This window comes from Gavialis gangeticus, unplaced genomic scaffold, assembly GCF_001723915.1.
Source record: "Gavialis gangeticus isolate Ggan-Ray unplaced genomic scaffold, GavGan_comp1, whole genome shotgun sequence".
Taxonomy (NCBI): domain Eukaryota; kingdom Metazoa; phylum Chordata; order Crocodylia; family Gavialidae; genus Gavialis; species Gavialis gangeticus.
Window position 1 is genome coordinate 19,084,928 of NW_017729000.1, and position 21,269 is coordinate 19,106,196.

A 21,269-nucleotide genomic window follows, 5' to 3' on the forward strand; every position below is an offset into this window, starting at 1 on the left:
TTTTTTTCCCCCCCCCCTTTTTTTTTTTTTTTTTTTTTTTGCTATGGAGAATTATGTGTTACTAATGCATTACCGAGAGGTAGATGAATGGGAAAAATCTGACACTTTGGGAATGCTAAAGGTCATTTGTATGAGCAGCAGGAGATCCAAGAATGTATCCATGCATCTCAGTCCATGAACTCTTGCAATCCAAACAAGGTACAGCGGGATTCTCAGAGGCACCTGGGGACCTTAGGCACAAAAGCCCCTTTAAAGAATCCCAGATCTGATTAATCTGGTAACCTCTGAAACCAAGTTTAGTTTTACCTGCTCAACCTATCTTCGTACAACAGAAAAGCCACAGCATCAAGCGTTGTATCTGCAAATTAGAAAAATATATAGAAAAGCAATAAAATCAACATGAACCATAGGATTTATGAAGCTAACTATACTAAGTGGTTTCTTCCATGAGACCATGTTCCTAGTTGAAATAAGTTATGTACTGTGCTGTCACAATTAAGAAAGGTTAAAATAATCCTTTCTGCTCAATGCCTCTGATTGTCATAATTAGGCTCACTCTTTTCCTCCACTTGGCTTTTTTATGTCTTGCAGAGGTATACGTCAGAATATTGTTTCTATTTGTAATACTGCTTTGGTTCGAATAGTTAACAAGAAATAGCAGTGACAGCTATTTCTGACTCCCCAAATTGTCAAATGCCTGAGAAAACCAATTTAAAAAGTGACCCTTGGGTGCCATGGCCCTCTTTACTAAGTTATTACTAAGTTTTCAAATTAATATTTCACCACATATCCCATTATGATCAGTTAACTGTTGGTGCAACATCCCAAACTGAAAAGTTAAGCAGCATGACTATTTACACTGGCCAAACATACTGCTCGAGATTTGTGCAACTGGGCAATATATTCAGTTTGTAACTTCATTTTTTTTCATCTTTGCAGAGGCTTCTTCTTTGGTAGCCAAGAAAGGGACAGCTGTGCAAGATTAATAGAAATAAGAGAAAAAATACTGCAGACTGGGCACTTACATCTGTATTTGCTGTCCAACATTTGGACACACACATTTGAGGAATACACTGAAGAATTATATTTTATATAAACTCCAGCAGGCAACAGGGAAGCCATTTTCAGTTATTAGACTATAGTATATTAGCGGTGAACTAATTTGGTGAAATTAAGTATTGAAACATAACACTCTGGAAGGTGAAAAATGGTTAATAGTAACACAAAAACGATACCACTTATTTTGTGAGCCCTTATTCCTATATCACATCAAATACTCTCATTTGTTTTCAGCAAGGCCAGGATCTGACTGACAGACTTTAAAACAAAATGTAACCACATTATTTCTTGGGGGAGGAACAATGCTGCTCAGTGCCATTATGCCTACTCTGATAAAAAAGTTTTTAAAGAAATGGCAAAATCCTTAATATAAACAGAAAACTAACACGGAAGCACACGTCCCTGCTCCTGTGAGACTAGATTACCAATGGTTTTAGCGAGGATCTCTCTCTATATTTTAAATGGTAGGTCATCCACTGCTGGTGGCAGGAACCAAAGATGATTTAGGTCCTGACCTTGCAGCTGACCAGTCAGTGCGCCTGTATATGATGCCACTTGTTCTACTGGTAGAGCAGGCTGCCCAGAACTGGTCAACTGCAGTCAATTTAGTTTTCATAGCACTGCCCAGACCACAGCAGTAGATTTTTGCCTTTACCAAGTGCATACACATTTTTGTTTCTCCCCAGGGCCGTTTTTCTCTTGCCAAGACTACAGCTGCACCACCCTGATAAACCCTATAAGATACAAGTTATGGCTTCAGCCAAGATAGACCAAAATGTATACGCCATATTTGGATTTCCTAAGACTTAGCCTTATATTTTAAAAAGCTGTTTGTAAAATCTCTCTCATCCTGTTTCTTTGCCAATGAGATCTGGTTCCAACTAACAGACTGACCTGCCTTTGTAAAGAAAAGCTCTGTAACAACAGGTAGTTTATTACTAATAGGCCAGAACAAAGCAGAGTTAAAGTACAGTATCAAAAAAAGAAACAGGAGACCAAATTTATCCTTGATGTTTTCAATAAAGTTGCCCTAAGTCAATAATGTTTGTCTTCCACAATAAAAGAGGCTGTAGATAAACAAAAAACCACCATGGTATTCTGAGTTAGGAAGATGCCCTGGGCTATTGCTAACGTTTATGCTGCAGAAACAAATACTGTGGAGACTGCTACATATTTTCTTCTTGTGTTTTTTTTTTAAGGTTGCAGCAAGAAGGCAAAAAAAAACCACACCAACCAGTGTCAGCACATTATAAAAACTACAGTTCACCTCAAGTTTTAAGCTTTTATTCAAGGGAAATGTCAAACAAAGGCTAGTTTGAGCAATTATCTTAAAACCTGTGCCCGAGAGAAACCAATGAATGGAGAAAGGAAAGCTGAAGGATGCATCATCACTCTGAGCAGCACTGATGAAATGTTATTCCCCTGCATGTAAAATGATTTCCATTTTAAACTCTGCTTCTCATGTTAATATTTTGGTTTGCACTACCTTCATCTTGCACAAGTCAGACAAGATAGGTTCACTGCTCTGATATAAAAGCATCTTCCTGCAATCACTAGTTCACAGATTCTACAGGGGAACGTTTACAGCCAAAGCAAACTATTTCCTCGATTAAAATTTACATCTTGGAAATATTTCTACTGATCTAATTTTTATTTTTAAACATAAAACAAAGTTTGGGCCTACGCAACCTGCTAGGGGCCCCTTAAAGCCAGAATCATGCAAGTATCTTCTGCCAACAAAGCTCTGCACACATGCAGCCCCTCTGGCTTGCTTGATTGCTGAAAAAGGAGGAGGGGGGATGACAACACCCACATGCACGTACTTGCTGGATCATAACTTACGTTGTAAAATAAACAAGAGCTGTTTGGTTACACCATCACAGAGATGTATAAAAAGGCTTAAGTCTGCTGAAAAGCATGTTTTAAACATGTAACAATGTAGCACAAGATAACCAAACTGAGAGCTGTTTTTCTAAATCAATTTCTACATCAAAACCTTTTCATTTCCAATCCTATCCATGTGCTGTGGGCACCCAACCTTTTTCCTTCTGAGGAAAATTCTGAAAGACTTCTGATTTAATCGCTTATCACATCTGGACCTGCCCTACTTAAGGCACACAGTCACCACAGATGGAAGTGAGGTTGCAAAGAAACAATTTCTGAAAAAGAAGGGCAAGGCACAGTTCTTAAAAGGATAAACCACACAAGCAACACCCCAAGTCCACATGGAAGCATGCTTTCATCCATAATAAAAACACTTCCCTGCTACAATTACAGAAGCCGGGGTTTTCACAGCCAGTTTCTTTTCACTTGCACAGTTACACAGGCAGAACAAGACCAGAAACAAGGCAAACATACATGGGTGACTGCATGGCCTCAAAAGAAATACTGATGAGATTCATGTCACATCTTTGTTTAAATACTCCCACCTGTAACAACTGAAAGAGAGGAAAAGAAATATATATTTTGAAAGAAAGGAAGAGAAAATTGTATATACACACACAGATATATTCTTTCTAGAAAGACAGAAAAAATACACACACACACACAAACATATATATACACACACACATGCATACCCCCACCTGTAATAATTGAAAGAAAGGAAAAGAAATGTTATATATAGTTATATATACACATATATACATTTTCTTTTCCTTTCTTGCAATTATTACAGGTGGGGGTATGTGTGCACATGTATAGGTATATATATACTTCTTTCTCTCTTCCTTTCTCTCTCTTCTCCCTCCCCATACATCAAGTTACCTGATGACACTTTTTGTACTTAATCTGTTTCACTGATTCTTCTGTGCAGAAAAGGCCTTTTGTGTGAGAGTCTTTTGAACAGCAACAGAGGAAAGCCAAACGTTTAGCTAACCCTGTCCCCCCCCCCCCCAAACACAAACCCAGGAAGGTATAATCGCAGTGGAAGGCAGGCAGGCTCCAGAGATGTTCACCACTGGTGAACATGCCCAGGATCACTGTAATACGCCGCTTCTTGAACAACCTTTTTCTGTGGTTTGACCATGATTTATTTTAACCCTCTTTTAAAAATAAAATTAAAAAACAAAAACACTTTTAATAGTGCTGCCCAAGTGCCTAGGGTGGCCATCATAGAGGACATTCCAGTTTTCTGCTACTGTATCCTCTATTGATATGAAATCCGACGCCTTTATGTCCTCTATTTTTCTCATCAAGAGGACATAAAGGCATCTGGTTTTATATCAATAGAGGACAGAGGACAATTGGACTGTCCTCTCTGATGGCCACCCCACGACAGTGGGAGGACCCAGATCCAGCCTGGACCTGATGATCTAGAAGGTCCCTTCCAGCCCCTAACAACTATGAAACTCAGCTCCTCTAGTTGGACTCCTCTTTGCCAGAAACACTTCATGAAGAAACCTCTGTGCTCGGGAACGCCTTGGGGAAATAACCCTGGGGCAGGGGGGAAGGAAATGATGGAAAACAGACTAAAGAAGCCCGGCCTATTCCGTTTAGAAAAGAGACACTTGAGAGAGGACATACAAGGGGGTTACAAAATAATGAATGGCCCATGAAGTGTCAATAGGGATTCATTATTCTCTATTTCTCACTTTACCAGGAGGAAGGGGGCACACAACATGAAGCGAATCGGGTCCCACGTTTGAAGCGATAAAGTGAATCGCATCGCCGGTTTCAAGCAATAAAGCGAATCGCATCACAGGTTTGACACGACAAAGTGAATCGCGTGGCAGGCTTGAGGCGATTCGCGTCACAAGCTTGAAGCGATAAAGCGAATCGCATCGCAGGTTCGAGGCGAACCAAGGGAAGTTTCCTTGCAGCGGGCCATTCAAGCGAGGCTCCACGGCTGCGGGGCCCTGTTCCCAGGACTGGGACCCGCCGGCGTTGAGCAGCGGAGCAAGGCGCAACCTCTGCCTCCCACCTGCTGGACGGAGGCTTAAACTACATTTAGGGACCTCGCCATGAGGGGGGCCTCTACATAAGAAAAGGAAAAAAAAGCCTGCACGTTCTCGTTCTCAGACCACAAACCCAGACCTCTCCCTAGAGCTCCTCCGTTGTAACTCGCACGTGGGGTCCACGCAAGTATGCGGAAGTGACGATACTTCCGGCTCTGAAAGAGTCATGAAACCCCCAAATCGGGTGTTGTGTTTATCGTATCTTCACCCGGGCCCCGGCATGTGTGGGCCCGCGCCGCGCCGCGCCCCCAGAAGCTGGCCCAGAAGGACCGGCCCGGGACTGCGAGAAGAAACGTGGCGCGAGGCTATGAGGCAGATCCGGGTCCGCCCGCCCGCCGGGGCAGGGGCACGCACAGCACCCCCTGCCGCCCCGCCCCGGCCCAAGGGCGGCCCCGGTACCTTGCGGAGGTATATGGCCACCACCTGCTCGAAGGGATACTTGTAAAGCTGGTGCACGTCCACCATCACCCCCATGGCGGCACGACCGGCCCGGGCCCGGCTCCTCCCACGGGCCCCCGCCCCCTCCGCCGCCGCCTCGCGGCCCGAGCGAGGCCTGCCGACATCCTCCTGCCCTGCCCCTGCCCCCTCGGCTGCCTCAAGAAAAGCTGTGCTGAAATCAGGATAAATTACCCCCTATTCAAGAAGTGCCTTATTATCCTCTCCCTGACCAAACCTAAGGGGGTCTTCCTGGCAGAAAAGCCATGGTCCCACTTTGTGCTATGGAAGTTGTGCCTTTCCAGGGCTCTCCCTAGTGTTGAGGTCAGCCCGTCCTGGCCTGGATCCTGCTCTGCCTCCACTCTTTTCAATAGACAGCACCAGCAGACCCAGCATTGGGTGTTACCCACTTTTCTTTCCTGGAAACAGCTTGCTGAAGAGCACAGCTCGTTGCCTTCCAGCTTCTCCCCTAGATGTGCATCGCCTGTGGCCTCTTTCTGCTGACCTCCCCAACTTGTCAAATGCCTGAGAAAACCAATTTAAAAAGCGCCCCTCTCGGGCGCCCTCTTTACTAAGTTAGTACTAAGTTTTCAAATGAATATTTCACCGCACGTCCCGCAATGGGTCAGTATAACTGCAGTGCGGTATCCCAAACTGAAAGGTGAATCGACGTGACTGTTTGCACAGGATGAATGTACCGCTCACGATTTGTGCAACTGGGCAGTAAGTTCAGTTTGTAACTGCATTTTTTTTTCATCTTTATAGAGGCTGCTTCTTCGGTAGCTGACAAAGGGGCAGTTGTGCAAGATTAATTCAGCCTGTGATGATGGCAAAGTTGAAGAACAGAGTGGGGGTAACGGGCACTTGTTTTCTCTGTTTATAATCATGCCACAAAGGCCTTGCAAACATAACTACATCTATGATCCCTGCCCCCTCCCCAGCTTTCCTTCATTGTCATTATATTACAATAACCTCTAGGAGCTCCAGGGAAGATCCAGACGACGCCGTGCCATACACTACATAATTATACAGTAAGAGAGAGTTCCTTTTCTGAAGGGCCGAATGCAAGTAGACAAGACTGACAAAAGGAAACAGAAGCACTAGAAGGTGAAGGGACTCTGCTAAGGTCAGAGCACAATTTAGAAACAAGGCCACAATCAGAACTCATGTCTTCCCATAGTTCAGAGCTCTCTAGCACAGCACGCACTTGACCTACTGCCAGGGACCGCCGTCCAGACAGGCTTGTACGCAATGGAAATAGAAATACTAATAGTAGAAATATTCCCATTGACTCTGTCGGCTCTAAATGTGATGTTACTGAGAAAGCTCCAACATATTCAGTGACATTTTTAAGTAAGGTAAGATAATATTCTAAGTTACTGAGGGCACTGTACAACCAAGAATGTCTGAATTAATGTGAAAGGGGAAAAAAAAAAGAATCAGACCCAAATAATAATACAACACGGTGCTGAATTTTACAATGTGTCACTCACATACCTGTCTTATTTGCAATGCACACTGAAACATATCTTGTAGTCCTTAATTTTTAATTCGGTAAAGTTCCTATTGAAGTCAATGGGATTTTTGCCTGAGTAAGTAAAGGATAGAGCTCATTATGCCTAGTGTTTCTAACCATGGAACTGTTACAATAAGAGTGTCAGGATAAATGGGGACAATTGACAAGGAGAGGCATAAAGAACTGGTAACAGTGGTAAAGAAGAAATCTGTTTAATGAGAAGCAACAGCAATAAAATACCGACTTTCTAAATTTATATTTTCAGCTAATTTTATTGTAAGCATTTAAATCCCTAAGCAGAAAAATTACATTGTTACATTTACTCATTTTAAGCTAGTGAAATATCAAATAAAGCTAGCAAAATTTTAAATGAAAAACCAATCAAATTTTGAATAAAAGGAACTTAACTAACAAAAATTTTACAAACTTTAAGAGTTTCATCTACCCTCGTATTCATGCACAGACCAGGACTCTTGCACTACATTAAGAAATCAAATAGTATAAAGCACTTGGGGAAAACAAAGCTTCTATATAAACTACAGCCTTTAAAGAAGCCTGAAAACTAAAATGGATTTTTTACAAATAATCTAGATGTCTCAGACAAAAATTGTGATGTACACCTACCAAAGTGAAAACTTGGCCATAAATTACCTTGTCTCAGCTTGCAACCTCAGCATGTACAGCATGTAAGAAGTCTCTTAACTCATCAGGGTCTCAGAGGTAATATGGAAGCTAAACCTGCATTAACATTGCCCATGAATATCAAATGTAATAAACAGAAGAAAAAAAAAACAATTTCCCCTGTTGACTGCCACTCTACAAAGCCCTTGTGTTCCATGCTGCCACTTGTATCCTGCTAAGTATTCAGCATTGCCGCTTCATTGAAATTAATTAGAGTTTGCATTTTGCAAATTACAACACCAGATTAATAATAGGTATCAGGAGCCCTATTCATCAACAGTCTGATTCTGAAAAGTACTGAGCACCTGGAACTCCGACTGACATCAAAGGGAAATGTGGGTCAGCACAAATCAGAACCAACATATAAAACTCTCTGGTTTTTCTATTTATTTATGTTTCAAGTTTCACAGTGATCATTTATCATTATGACTCTAGACTTGGAAACAGCTTCTGCTACCTGAATTATATGCTAAAAGAATCTCTGTATAACACAGAAGTAGAACTGAAATAAGCTACATCTATTGGAAATACATGCACCACTGCAGGAATAAATATAGATTTAATTGCAAAATACAGTGCAATGTTTGTATGTTCAGCATTTTAAACTTGACAGCAGGCTTTATAAGATTGCTACACTGTTGTTTTTCAGTTCAACAAATTATTTACATGCTTAAGGCACTGCTGTCTGCTACTAGTTACTATTATTTTGTTACAAGAGTGCTTAATACCCTCAAAGATTGGGACCTCATTGTGCTGCACAATATATGTGTATACAGAAATAGACAGAAATATTAACCCCAGCAAATTACAGGCCCAGATTCTGTCAACATTTACACATGGGCGTGACCTGAAGCATGTAGGTAGATTCTCTGACTTACGGGACTACTCCAACATGTGAAGTTAAATACTACATGTTAGCATTTGCAAGATTGGGGCCTACCTTCATTAACATATGTAACAGGTGAATGTACCAAATCAGGGACAAGTAAATGAAGTAATAGGGATAGATTTGCATGTACACCTTTGCCAACTTTTAATAACCTTCTGTTGTTATACAACTATTTAATTGAAGACAAGTAACATAGATGGAGGTTTCAGTAGGATGCTGCTGAGATACAATTATGCAGCACAGATCTGGCAAGGTTGCAGGCCATTTTCATTGCAAGCAGGACAGCGGAGAGCCCTGAACTCTTTAAATCTATTAGCCAACATCGAAAACTTGCTTCCATGGCACAGAGAGCAGGGGGCAGAGCCTGATCCTTTGCACAGGGAGCAGCGGCGCTCTATGTCTCCTCCCTGGAACAAAAGGATCAAACAGAAGTCTTTTACTTAACATCTGACATCCAAATTAGTGACAAACATAGAACTCTCACCAGGAGAGCCCAGTTTAGGGAATAATCCTCCTTTTGTGGTCTGTACAACAGCTCTTAGCATTGAAACACGTTCTCCTTTCCCTCTATGGGCTTGGATTCCAACACGGTGTGCCAGACACTCTTTCAAATTCCTTATCAGAATGTACTGTTTCTGCGAAGACAGGATTAAATACTTTCTAACAGAAAAATATACCGTGGCAAAATTTCATCCTTCTGATGCCAAGTTCAGTTATTTGCATCCATGTATTTCTGCTTTACACAATATTACAGAACTAGTGTTGAAACTCAAGGGCCTAAGTCAAGATGCAGATTGGTGGCAGATACATGCTTTAGGTGCCTGTGAAGTGATTTGAAAATGCAAATGGGTGTATTTCAACTTATAATGACAATAACAGGACACCTTCCAATGTCACAGATGTCCTTCACGTATATAAATATTCATTATATCAAATGTAATCAATATATATATTAAAGTGAATTACCATAAAATACTCTGCAAAACCAACAATAATCATCATCACAACACCTTCAGCTCCATCAAGTGCTCACTATAACACATGGACTCTGTAGAGAACTCAGGCCTTGACAAATTATTCAAAAGCAATGCCTTATGACAGTTTTCTCCCTTTTATGCTATGTTAACTCCAACTTGAGGACTTCCAATGCACATAACTATGAAAACAACATGAAGGTGGCCCTCTAACCTATTCAGATTTAGAACTGAGATCCCTAACTTGGTCACAGCTGAAAACTAGTTTCCCCATATCCGTTTCTACATAAATAAGTTCTATGCTACAGTGTGTGTGATAGATTTGGGAGCCAAAGACACTTTAAAGACACCCTAATACTTAGCATCCCCTTCCAAAAAAATAAATCTCCTCTTGAAGTGTCTGAGGGTGGGCACCTAGATCACTGGTTATTTGGTAGGCCTCAGACTTTTCAAAGATACAGTCTTCACTCTCATTGTGTGCTTATGTATCTGAGCTATAAGTAGATTTTCTGTTTGAAGAATGTATGTAAGTAAGCCTACATCAAGCATAAAAGGTCAGTTACTGATTTGCAAAAGTTGTAATTCTTTGGAGTTTCACTGCACAGCAAAACTATATATTGGGATCCAATTAAGATCAAACTAATTGGAATTCTGACCAGTAATACAGCAAAGAATGACCCATGAAAGAAATGGTTGACCTCACTCTGAAATACTTCTGCTGATACGAAAGTACTTCAGTTTCAATTTCAGGGCTGTTTTAGCTCTATAGTAGTTTTTTTCTGTATGCTCGCATGAGAGATTGAGAATAAATTTTGTGGCCTGGTCTCTTGTTCCTTAGGGGGAATAGGGATTTAGGACCTGAGTGTTTCCATACATTTCAGTGAAAGTCCTGTTGGCTTACTGGAAAGACAATATTCTTCTCCTGCAAAAGGAGGCATTGTGCTATTAAACAATGATCACCCTCTCCCCCCAGCTGACGTGGCTGCATAGGATTGGGGCGGGACCCTGAGGAGTGTGGGGAGGAAGCATTGCAACCTATTTTGTCTTACCTGTCCACGCTGACTGTGAGCAAAGTGCCTTTCTGCATCTCTCAAATGCCTATTGATTGGCTCAGCATCTCCCGTTTTCCCTTCTCGGAACATGAAGTCATTCAGGCCCTCATTCTGGATGATTTTCCTCACCAGCTCTTTCTTGTCTGTTGGTGCACGGATGATTTTCAGGTTGTTAGTGTAGATGATGATCTTACCAAAATCTAAAATGGGTGAAGGCTGTAAACAGGAGTCATGAGCACATCAGCTGTACAAAGACATCATACAAGGCAAAGGTAGCAGTAGACTTTGCTCTTTCGGGGTACTAAGACCCATAAATTCTCAATATGCAATTCACCTGCAACTGAACCACACTTTGGCCAGATTTTTAGAAAAGCTCAGCAAACTGAGGTGCTGTGCTCTATTGAAAATCCTTGTCCTGATTCTGGATGTTGAGCACTTGAAAATCTGGCCCTGACTTTAAGCCCAAAGTCAGTGAGAGTATTCCATTGACTTCAGTGAGCATCCAACAGCCCTCTGAGTCCATCTTCTCATTTTAGCCCCATGTGGAAGTAATCCATTCCATAACGTGAACACAGCAAGAGAAAATTCAATCTACAGTTTTTGTAGACAGAGAAGTCTTCACTTTATTTTCCCACAATTTCACATATGTCCAAGTGTATTTTCATATTTTGGTTCTGCCCAAAAAGTATAAGTACCAAGTTACAGCGAGGGAATATGCAAGTTTTAACTTTCTCCAGCTTAGTTTTGTACAATTAGAAGTGTGGATGAACACATAGTTTGGAGCACTCACTCAAGCCAAGATACATTCTTACAAGCATATACAGGAATAATTCACAGCCTAATGAATATTCCTTCTCAAGTTCTGACACCCAATTTACCTAATGGCTCCCATATTTGCTCATGTAGTCAGTGTACTGCTAGAATCTAAATATTCGTTAAACATTCATATCACAAGTGATAAGAAGGAGACAAGACTAATGGTTCAAGAACAAGACATCCTGTAAAAAGGTCTGGGTTCTCTCCCCAGCTCTACTCCAATCTCTCACATCACATAACTAGAATTACATCACTTCGGCCTTGCTTTTCAGGTCTGCTGTGTACCTGCAGCTCCTATTCATGTCGAATGTGATGCTCTCATTTGAGGTAACAGGTATGAAACATCTTTAGACAAGTGCTTACCTTCTATGCCTCCCTTCTGTTTATCCTTGGGCATACAAATATTTACTTGTTTCTTCAAGTGGGAAACGATGGTAATTCTTAGATGGAAGAGGAAGAGAAGCAAGTCTAAAATGTTTTTTTACCTGCTTGAATTTTTAGTTTTTTCTATTGTTTTTAAAGTTCTTCTTGGTCATACACTTTCCCGAAAGCAGTAAGTTTGCTCCTCTGTTCCATTTTCCCGTATCTCTTTACAGAGTATCATATAGCAGCTTCCCTATCCTATTGTTTTACACATTGTGTTCATATTTCACTCTAAGTATGTATGTCAGAATGCCAAGTAATTGGAAATGCTGCAGTTTTAGAAGATACCAGGCCAGGCTTCCAGGTGATATAAATCAGCCCGTGAAGCTACACTGATGGCCTGGCAGACCCTTTCCTGTTCCAGTAGAAGCATGAAAAATTCAGATTGGCTTAAACCATTTCCATTTGCTGAATGCTTTTAAAGGCCATATATTTATGATGCAATGTGATTTCACTAGGTCCTGAATGGATTTTTGTAGCATACCAATTACCATAGGAGCAGGGTGACAACTGATCCTAGAGAATGTTGGGGACCCTGAGACTCAGAGATTAGGTGACTTGGCCAAGAACACAGAAAAAGTAAATCATCTCACCAGGATTAGTGTCCAGGTGCCCTGATGTACACTAGGGTGCCATTTGCATTGGGTAAATATTCACTGTTGTAGAGTATTCATGCATTAGCTAGGTGTTGATGACATGGGGTTTTATAGTGCTCATCTCAATAGTATGGGATTCATACACGCAGCTTTGCTTAAGTATGAATGCGTGTTTACAACACAAATGATGTATTCAACCTTGTCCATAGGAAATCATTTCTAGCACTTTTTAAATACTTCCCTGTTCATTGTTAAATAGAGTTATATCAGGAAAGTGCCGGATTGACAACTGTGGGGACTCACCGTTCCTACTTTATGCACAGAACAGCACAGGTAGTAACACCAAAGGATTGAGAACATATTTCTGTTCATAGGTCCATTATGTCCTGGCACTTTAAGCAAAAATGCCAGTTATGCTTGGCTTAGGACTAGATGCATTCCTATTCATTAAAAACTCAACTGAAGTTACCAAATCATCTCACAGCAGCCCGCTCAAGCCTTGTCAGATGGTAATAATATCTGGTTACTATCAGCTTGAAGCAGTAGCCCAACAGCAAAGTCTTTGTATCATAATGTCACTCCACCAAACTGGCTGACCCCATTCACCTTTTTTTAGCTTTGTTTTCTATTGCATGCATTTTTGAATTTTAGGTGTATACCCATTGCATCAGCAGACAAGGTTCTTTGGGTAAATCTGATATCTTTTATTACACCAACTAAATAGTTGGGAAAATATTCCAAAAATGTTTCCAACTATGTAGTTGGTCTAATAAAAGATATCAGATTTACCCAAAGAACCTTGTCTGCCTGTGTCCTTAGACCAACACGGCTATAACCTACATCCCTGTACCGGTAGCTTCTACTCTGCTTAGTAGATGCTTACTTTCCAGTTTAATATATCTATGTTATTACAAAAGTTACTATACTATGATTTATATATGAATTGTTCTGTAGTTGGTATATCTAGATTTGATCTTCCAAGTTCACTAGAAGATCCCAGTCTAAGTCCCAGCACCTATCACCAAGGTACAGCAACTCAGTTATTCAATAAAGATGTGCTACACATCCATTACGTTTTCCTAAATTTGATTAACAATCATTTGCTAATTACTTCAGGCACTAGGCCATGTTTTCTAAACAGATTCAATTTAGCCTCTTCTCATGTGCCATTTTTACCCACAATGCAAATAGTCTTTTATATCTGCCTGCCTGTCAAGTAGGTAAATACAGAATCCTGTGTAAATAGGGTTTTTTTTAAACTAACAAAACACTAAACCACACAAACCATTTTCTCACTGGGGAGGGGAGGAGTGAAAAAGTGAGCTGTATAAACCAAATGTTTCTTGTCTCGCTTAGTGCCGTACTGTGATGCGCAGACACTGTCATTTAGAACAGAACAGAAAACTGGCACGTGTGTGAGAGCAAGCATACCTGCAGACTTAGAGGCACATATCTGAAGACTTGACCATTATGCCTTTAACTAGATCTGAATTGAATCTTCATTGGATTAAATTGGAAGACTCTAAAGGTCATATTCTAAAAGCAAACCATTTTCTGGTCAGCTTGTAAATCTAAAGGGAATACTACTTACCTTATGATGACTATCACTTGTCTGGTAGTCACTGAAGAGAGGAGAGTTGCTTGTTATACTGTACTTGTTGTCCTCTTTGAATATACTGATCCTTTGGGCAGTCAGTTTGGCTGAAGAATAAAACCTGGGATTGGATGCTTCTCCAGCCCCATAAAAATGGTCCCCTGACTCAAAGCTGCGGTGGAGAAAGCGGTGGGAATATTCTTTCTCTGGAGGCTCCAGTTCTTGGCCATCTTCATAGACTTGCTTTAACACCCGACCACTGTACGCAGAAGATATTCTGAATCTCACTTTGCGGGGTCTTCCCTCATGCTTCTGGCTAAGTTTCTTCTGAGGATCATCCATTGATATGGATTTCACGTAGCAGCTTCCAGAAATCACCTCAGCCAGGAGAACTTTGGGTTTATAAGAAAAGTCACTTTGGTTTCCCCCAACCATGCGATGTATAATTCAGGGTCCCTATTAGGTCCTCACGTTACAGGCAAGCTGACACCTCTATATTAAATATTGATGGATGTTCACAAAAAGGAATGTAATTGTGGTGGTGAAATAAGGCAAGGTTTACTGCATGCCCCTGAACACTAGATGGGTCCGTTTACAAATGTGAAAAGGAGTTAACATGGGAAGGATGATATTAAACTAGGAAATGCTGCCTGCTTTTTATCCACGGGAGCACTTCCTTTATATAGTGTGATCAGAATCACCCCTACCAGCAGCTTTTAGCAGTGTTCTGAAAAGGTTGAAAGTTAAAAAGAGAGTTTTGCAGAAAAAGCAATCTACCTTCACAAATGGCAAACATAAATAATTCCCCTCACCATGCCTGCTCTGAAAACCTAAATACAAAGCTCTATTTCATTTTAATCCAAATGTGTTTTTCTACAGGTTGGTGGAGATCTAATTAAGATCTTCTCTTTATCTTTAAATCCCTGTTTGTAATTCTCATTGGCTTTCTGAGCCTTCTGTCCATTCTGATTTTGCTTTTCTATTTTTAAATGCAATCGCTCCTGGAGAGGGACACAAGAGGCTTGACTCTCTCTGCCCTGCAGTTATTTGCCACTGGGCAAAATGCTTCTGTTCCTATTTATTCACTTTATGGTATGAGAAATGCAAAGCAGTAGAGGATCAGGCTCTGTGTCCTCAATGGCTTGACTCTTCTGTTCTCCCTCAATGGAGAAAAACAGCAATTGCCACAATTGCTATACATTTTTTTTTCATGGCAGCTTCAACTACAAGGTTCTGGTTACTATAGAAAAGATCTATAGTATCTGATAGGAGTCCTAATCTAGCCTCCAACTGAAGCACTTTTAATTCTCTGATACTCATGATGCTCTCCATCGGTACTGCAACTAGTAGCGACTCTGCTAAGGCTTTGTTAAGGATCTATGTCTGTTGCCCAGAAACTGATGCCTTGGTGACATGCACTTAACTGCCCTGTTAAAACAGGTATTAGCCTTACTGTTCCCATTTCCAGCTGTGCAATATAGGTTTTGCTTTCATTTCAAGGGGTCACATATGTTCAGCGGAATAATACATCAGTCAAGTAACTGTCATCTGGCTTTTAAAAATCCCATAATATGTACTAATCACAAATACACAGAGCAATATATTCAGTCTTTCTGCTGTCTTGGTTAGGATCCCTAATATTATAGTACATTGCTATCATAATTAAATGTGATTTCATTGAGTGGTGCTTAAACTAAGCTTTCTACCTACAGCCTACCCAGGTCACTTTCCTATAGCTGAAAAAGCAGGCTTTATAAAGCTAAATAGATTCCCATGCTATGTTTATTAAAAGGATAACTTCATGTAAAATACTGAAGAATTACTAGGCATTCATAGGGTACCTGAAGGAAACTATACAGCAGGGTCCTCATGTACTCTGGCAAATGCTTCTCTAGATCCTCTGGACTGCTGAGATCTTGCAAGAAGCCAATACAGTAAAACCCGGATCATTTGTATCTGAGTGGTTCACAGCCTGCAGAATTCACAACAAGTTGCCAAATAAAGGGTGGCCCACACAGCAACTTGCAACAGCTTTTGCTTCAAAAGGGTGCTGCTTCTCCACTCAACTGGAGGACCTCAGTGGTCCTGTGCAGATTTGCCATAGCTGCATATAACCCTTGTTTGGTTCACAAGCCCGTTTCTTCACAAGGGCTACAAACCATAACCATATGTAGTAGCCATGTTCTTCATGTATCATTACAAGTTTAAAAGATAAGGATTCTGCTCATCTTCATCCCAGCGTTGAACCCTACTTCATATACACAGAATTAATTTGTTTGGTAAGAATGCAACTCAGTTCCAGCTGCATTTATGTTTAATAAATCTACTATAAAAACTGCCCCTCAGTATTGTTGCTTCCTTCTGATACACAAACTAATTAATTTGACATGGATTGTACTTTTCCAAGACTTTTATTTGGAATGAATTTGAGTTTAGATTATGAGAATATCAGCACAGGAAATAAAGGTTAAGTATCCATGAAAGGACAACATGAGCACATCCTCTTTAACAGTCTGCTCTGCATGAGCACAAAATGGCTTCCAACCAGAGTATTATATTTGCCTAGTTAAGTATGCCACAAAGACATGATGGCCTTTTGTTTTAGGAATGGGTTTACCACATTCTCATTCTCTCTAGTGTCAATGGATATTTTTTTTGTGCATCTGTGACATATGTAACCCATGAAATACTTAGGGTGAATTTCATCCTAGTACAAGAAAACCACACAAGGACCTATGAATCCCTACTTCCCAGGCCATGTATGAATTACAAAGTAAAAATCCCACTTCCCACAACAAAAGGTCCATACAGTACAACATGTAATCCATAAACCCCATTCTGAGGGCATCAATGGGACTCCTGTTGCATTGGCCCTAGTGCTCAATAGTAAATCTCACTCTTATTGAAATACAGACTTATTACTGTTATTCTCTATCACTGTGCAGATAAGGAGAAATATTATAAATAAAATATTTAACTTCATTCTCAAGCTACTCAAATATTTTAAAAAAAACTTCAAGCCAGCATTTGCAAATTAAATCTTGTACAAGGAAGTATAAAGCTGTACTGCGAAGGTTACATTTTGTTAGGTCTTCCTACAAAATCTTACCCCTTCCTGGCTCCAGCCGAAGAATATAAAGGCACGTCTCCTGCCAGTCGGCATACAGACATAACCTGCAGCATCAGCTGGTGAAGCATGAGCTGTTATACAGCGTGAGGATGGTTGTCAGAAACCTGCCAACAACAGCACAGATGCTGCACTTGGGTATGTGTCAGACTGGTTTTACTAGACTTATCATAAGTTAGTACAATAATTACTACAACATACTACCACAGTATCCTAAAACACAGCAGCAATGCTAGTGTAAGCCGGGGTGCTTTGGCTCTGCAGCATATTTTACATAAGGGGTGTCCAACTGGAAGCTCCCAAAGGGTGAGACTACAGCCTCTCACCCAGCCACCACTACTCCCTGTGTCTCCAGTTGCTCCTGCTGCATGGACTGGGTGGGGGGAGCTGAAGTGCCCAACCTGAGGGCACAGCAAACAAGGGAGCTGCTGCTCATGCTGTGGGTGTGTGGTGTGAGAGGCTGGGAGCTGCACATGTGATTTGAGGGAGGGGAGTGGGGAGGAGACAGGCTTCTTGTGCTGCAAGGAGGGGCTTCCCATGTGAAATGCATGCCCAGGAGGGGAGGGAAGGGGAGGGGAGGGGAGTGCTGTGCATGGCTGGGGGGTGAGGGGGAAGTAGGAAGGGACTGGACTGTCCACACAGGTGTGGGAGCACTGGGCAACCTACAGGGCACGCACAGCCAGGAGAGCAGCCAGGATGCCCATGCTATGTAATTAGCAGGGGGGTGCTGCTGCAGAGTGAGAGCCAGGAGGGCCCCAGACCTGTAGCCCCCAGAGCATGCAGTCCCCAGCTGCTCAGAAGTTGGACAGCCCTGTTTTACTTCATGTTTCTTAAAGCTGAAACTGCAGTTATCTTCTGGTCACTGCAGAGCTTGGTTAAAGCTTGTATTGATTTAAGTAGTCATTACTCACTTCTCATAGTCATTGCAATAGCAAGGAGGTTCAATAGAGAGGGATTGAAAATATTATTATTCCAAATATAATAGGCTTCAAAAACCCCAGCAAGAATCAGCCCCACTGGATGTTTTAGTCTGTTCATTAGGGGAGTCATGAAGAAAAGCCTAGGGAAGACTGTAGGAGAAGAGAAATGAAGCATGTAGACTGGCATCACTGGCCAAGCAGAAGGGACACAGGGTAATGTGGTAAGATACTAGGTCAGATACATAGGAAGCAGTGAAGCAAGGTAGGAGCTTGAAAGCAAGGACAAGAATGTTAAACTTAGTGCAGTGGGACAGGAGGGACTGAAAGCATTCAGGTTAATAAGCGAGGAGGATAAGTTTTGCAGTGATGTTTTTGGTGGATCAAAAGGGGAGGAGGGACTCCACAGGTGCTAAGGAAGCCAGAATGGAAGAGACACTGAGAATTAAAAATAAGGCACTGTATCAGGCCATGTTCAGGAATATTAACTAGAGGACTAAAAAGAAAAGATTGAAATGTGCAGTAATATTGTCAGAATTTGGGCGCAGTTTGCATGTGTGGAAATGAAACCAAAGGAATCAGAAATTGCTTTTGATGCAGGGAGGACAGTGGTTTTACTAGAAGTGGCAGAGAGTGGAGAAAGTGAGAAACTATTTCAGAAAAAATAAGGCACTCAGTATTAGCCATATGAAGCTGAAGTTATCAGTGGAGAAGGAATGAGGGTGTGTCTACATGAGATATGTTACTGCACACTAGCCTAGTTTACTGCACAGTAAGCGTGTGCTTCTACATGTGTGCTCACTATGCAGTAAAACCCCTCAATCCCACTTGCAGGTAGCAAATTTAAGCAGGATTAGTTGCTGCGCAGTAACAAACATGTGAACGCAACCTGGAAACCAATTTGCTCTGGGGTGAGCCCTACCACTAGAGGGCCAGCCTGAGGCCAGCCACAGGGCTCCGAGCTGGGTGCCTCTCCTGCCCCAGAGCTGGGCTGTGCCTATGGCAGCCCCTGTCTCAGGCTTTAAAAGGGCCACAGAGTGAAATCCCCTGTGGTTGTAGTAGAGCTGGTTTCCATAGGGCAGGCAGGTAATGAGGATGTGGGTCCCATCCAGGGCCCCAATGCACTGAGGGAATCCAAGGGCACGAAACCCCACCACCACTACCAAGGAGTCATGCACATGGAGCATGGTGGACCCCAGCACATCTTAGAGGGCTCTGCACACTTCCAGGATGGCCTCCCTGGCAGTGGCCTTACCCACGCCAAACTGGTATCCAACATACCAGAGGCTGGTAGGTATGGGCAGCTTGAGCAGGGAGAGGGCAATGGTGACCCTGGCATGGTATCCTGAAGCCCCTCATTGGCATCCCTGCCGGCGGCAGCTGCACAGCAGTGGTGGCAGCCCCGGAATGGTGCACTGTGGCCGGGCAGGTGGTCACTGGGCATGGGGGAGGCAGACCAGGCAAGATGGCTGTGGGTCAAGTGGTGGTCAGCATGGTGGGATAGCAGGGTCAGCATGGCAGCTAGCAGGAGTGTCGGGCACTGTTTGTCCTTGCCAGGGGCAGAGGCTGGAGCAGCCATAGCACAGGGAGTCAGAGTTGCCAAAGACAGAGCTGCCACGTGCCGCCCCTGTGCTTGGCACGCTGCTCCTGGGCAAGGAAGGGGCTGGCCAGAGAGCAGCATGCACGGTTGGCTATTAAAGAGGGATCTGCTCCCTAATCCCTGCCTGCCCAAAAGTGCTTACTCCAGAGTAGTTTAAACCAGAGTAAACTCAGATCAAATCAAATGTATGTGTAGATGCACCTTGAGTGAAATACATTTTCCTCTCTTCTGGATTTATCTGCAGTAGGGGGCAATCTGTCCTAAGGTTTGGAATGGTGTTCAACACAGAGGACTTCCCACTTTGTATGGTGGACAGACCTTGTACTAGCTACCTGCATGGGGGTAAAGGACAGCCACAGTGAATTGGAGCCTGAAGAGCATTGGACTGGAAGGGACCTCCTGAGCCATCAAGTCCAGTCCTCTGCTTATTGCAGGCAACTTGGCTACATTTCGTTTTGTAAACTGATCGGCTCCATCTTAAAAAATCCTTAGGAGTAGCAGAAGCAAAAAAACCCCAAAAACTATTGAGAGGCTGCTACAGGAACCTCTGTCTAATTTACAGCCAACTTACACCCAGTTGTTCTTGTGCTAACATTGTCCTTCATTTTGAATAGCTCTCTGCCCTTCCTCTTGTTTGTTGCCCTAATATATTTCTAGACAGCAATCATATTCACCCTTAGCCTTAATTTTGTGAAGCTAACCAAGTCACGCAATTTAATCTCTCTGCCCATTTCTCTGATCATTCTAGGTCTCTCATGACCCTGCTCCAGTTTGAATTCATCTCAGTATCTAGCTGAGGCATCCACTAGGGCCTTGTGCAACAACATTAATATTTCCCTACTTAAAAGCCTGCTCCAGATTCTAACCAGCCACCGTCCTTCCTAGAAAGGCTTTTCTCCCCAGCTGTCCTCAGCCAGCCCCTGCCTGACCCAACCTTCTCCTTTTTTAGCCCTTTCTCACAAGTCAGACATCCACTGCAGATGTAGTGGTGGGGGCAAAAGCACTCATTAACCCTTTTCAAGTTGTGTGAGGTTTGTATACCCCATCCTCATGATATTGCTGGTTGGTAGCATAGTAGCAAACTCAATGGGCGCATCCTCACATGACGCTATGTCACCATAGCAATGCACTATAGCAACGTAGTGTCCACGGTTGTCTACATGTGACCAGCAGCTACTTTGCCGTAGTGGTGTGCTCCTCCATTCTAGTGTGCCATGCATACGGCACAGTATGGGTGGCTCCTGCACTGTGCTGTAGTACTTTCAAAAGGAAGTACTAAAGCACAGTGCAGTAACAAAGTTGCCATAGGGCAACATGTATACATGCCCAATGAGTACATTGTCAGATATGCCTGACTACAATGGGATCCAACCCTAAAGTCACATAAGTGCTTTTGAAACTCACACTTGGGTACTTGGAAAAGTCCTTGAGCAGTTTTCTCACTGTGCTTAAACCAAGATCTCAAATCAAACTCATCATTTATACATTATAAAAAGTGATTTCTGCTCTGTGGACTTTGGATACGTACTGAACAAACTGGGAGAAGTTTCCTTTTAACTTATTTTTATTGTATTTGCTTAGTGTATTTAAAAATCTCCTAGCACTTAGGGTCTGAATTACAACAATTTGCTAAC

At 42.2% G+C, this 21,269-nt stretch overlaps 2 protein-coding genes and 1 long non-coding RNA gene across 3 annotated transcripts in view; 1 reads left to right on the plus strand and 2 right to left on the minus strand.

Moving 5' to 3' along the window:
• PRELID2 (PRELI domain containing 2) overlaps positions 1 to 5,523 on the minus strand; it is a 54,531-nt gene extending 49,008 nt beyond the window's left edge. The window contains exon 1 of the mRNA XM_019506366.1: positions 5,415 to 5,523. Coding sequence (XP_019361911.1) covers positions 5,415 to 5,489 — 75 coding nt within the window. The 5' untranslated portion in view covers positions 5,490 to 5,523. The remainder of the gene's footprint in view (positions 1 to 5,414) is intronic.
• Positions 5,249 to 6,708, plus strand: LOC109290002. The gene is made up of 2 exons (XR_002095481.1): positions 5,249 to 5,423; positions 6,216 to 6,708. It is a non-coding gene; the product is annotated as an uncharacterized LOC109290002 (long non-coding RNA).
• Positions 6,709 to 7,551: 843 nt separating this feature from the next.
• On the minus strand, positions 7,552 to 15,797 carry GRXCR2 (glutaredoxin and cysteine rich domain containing 2). The gene is made up of 3 exons (XM_019506367.1): positions 13,989 to 15,797; positions 10,560 to 10,778; positions 7,552 to 8,943 (listed from the first exon to the last, which is right to left on the minus strand). The coding sequence occupies exons 1-3, from the start codon at positions 14,424 to 14,426 to the stop codon at positions 8,767 to 8,769; spliced, it is 834 nt and encodes a 277-aa protein (XP_019361912.1). The 5' UTR covers positions 14,427 to 15,797; the 3' UTR covers positions 7,552 to 8,766.
• Positions 15,798 to 21,269: the final 5,472 nt, after the last annotated feature.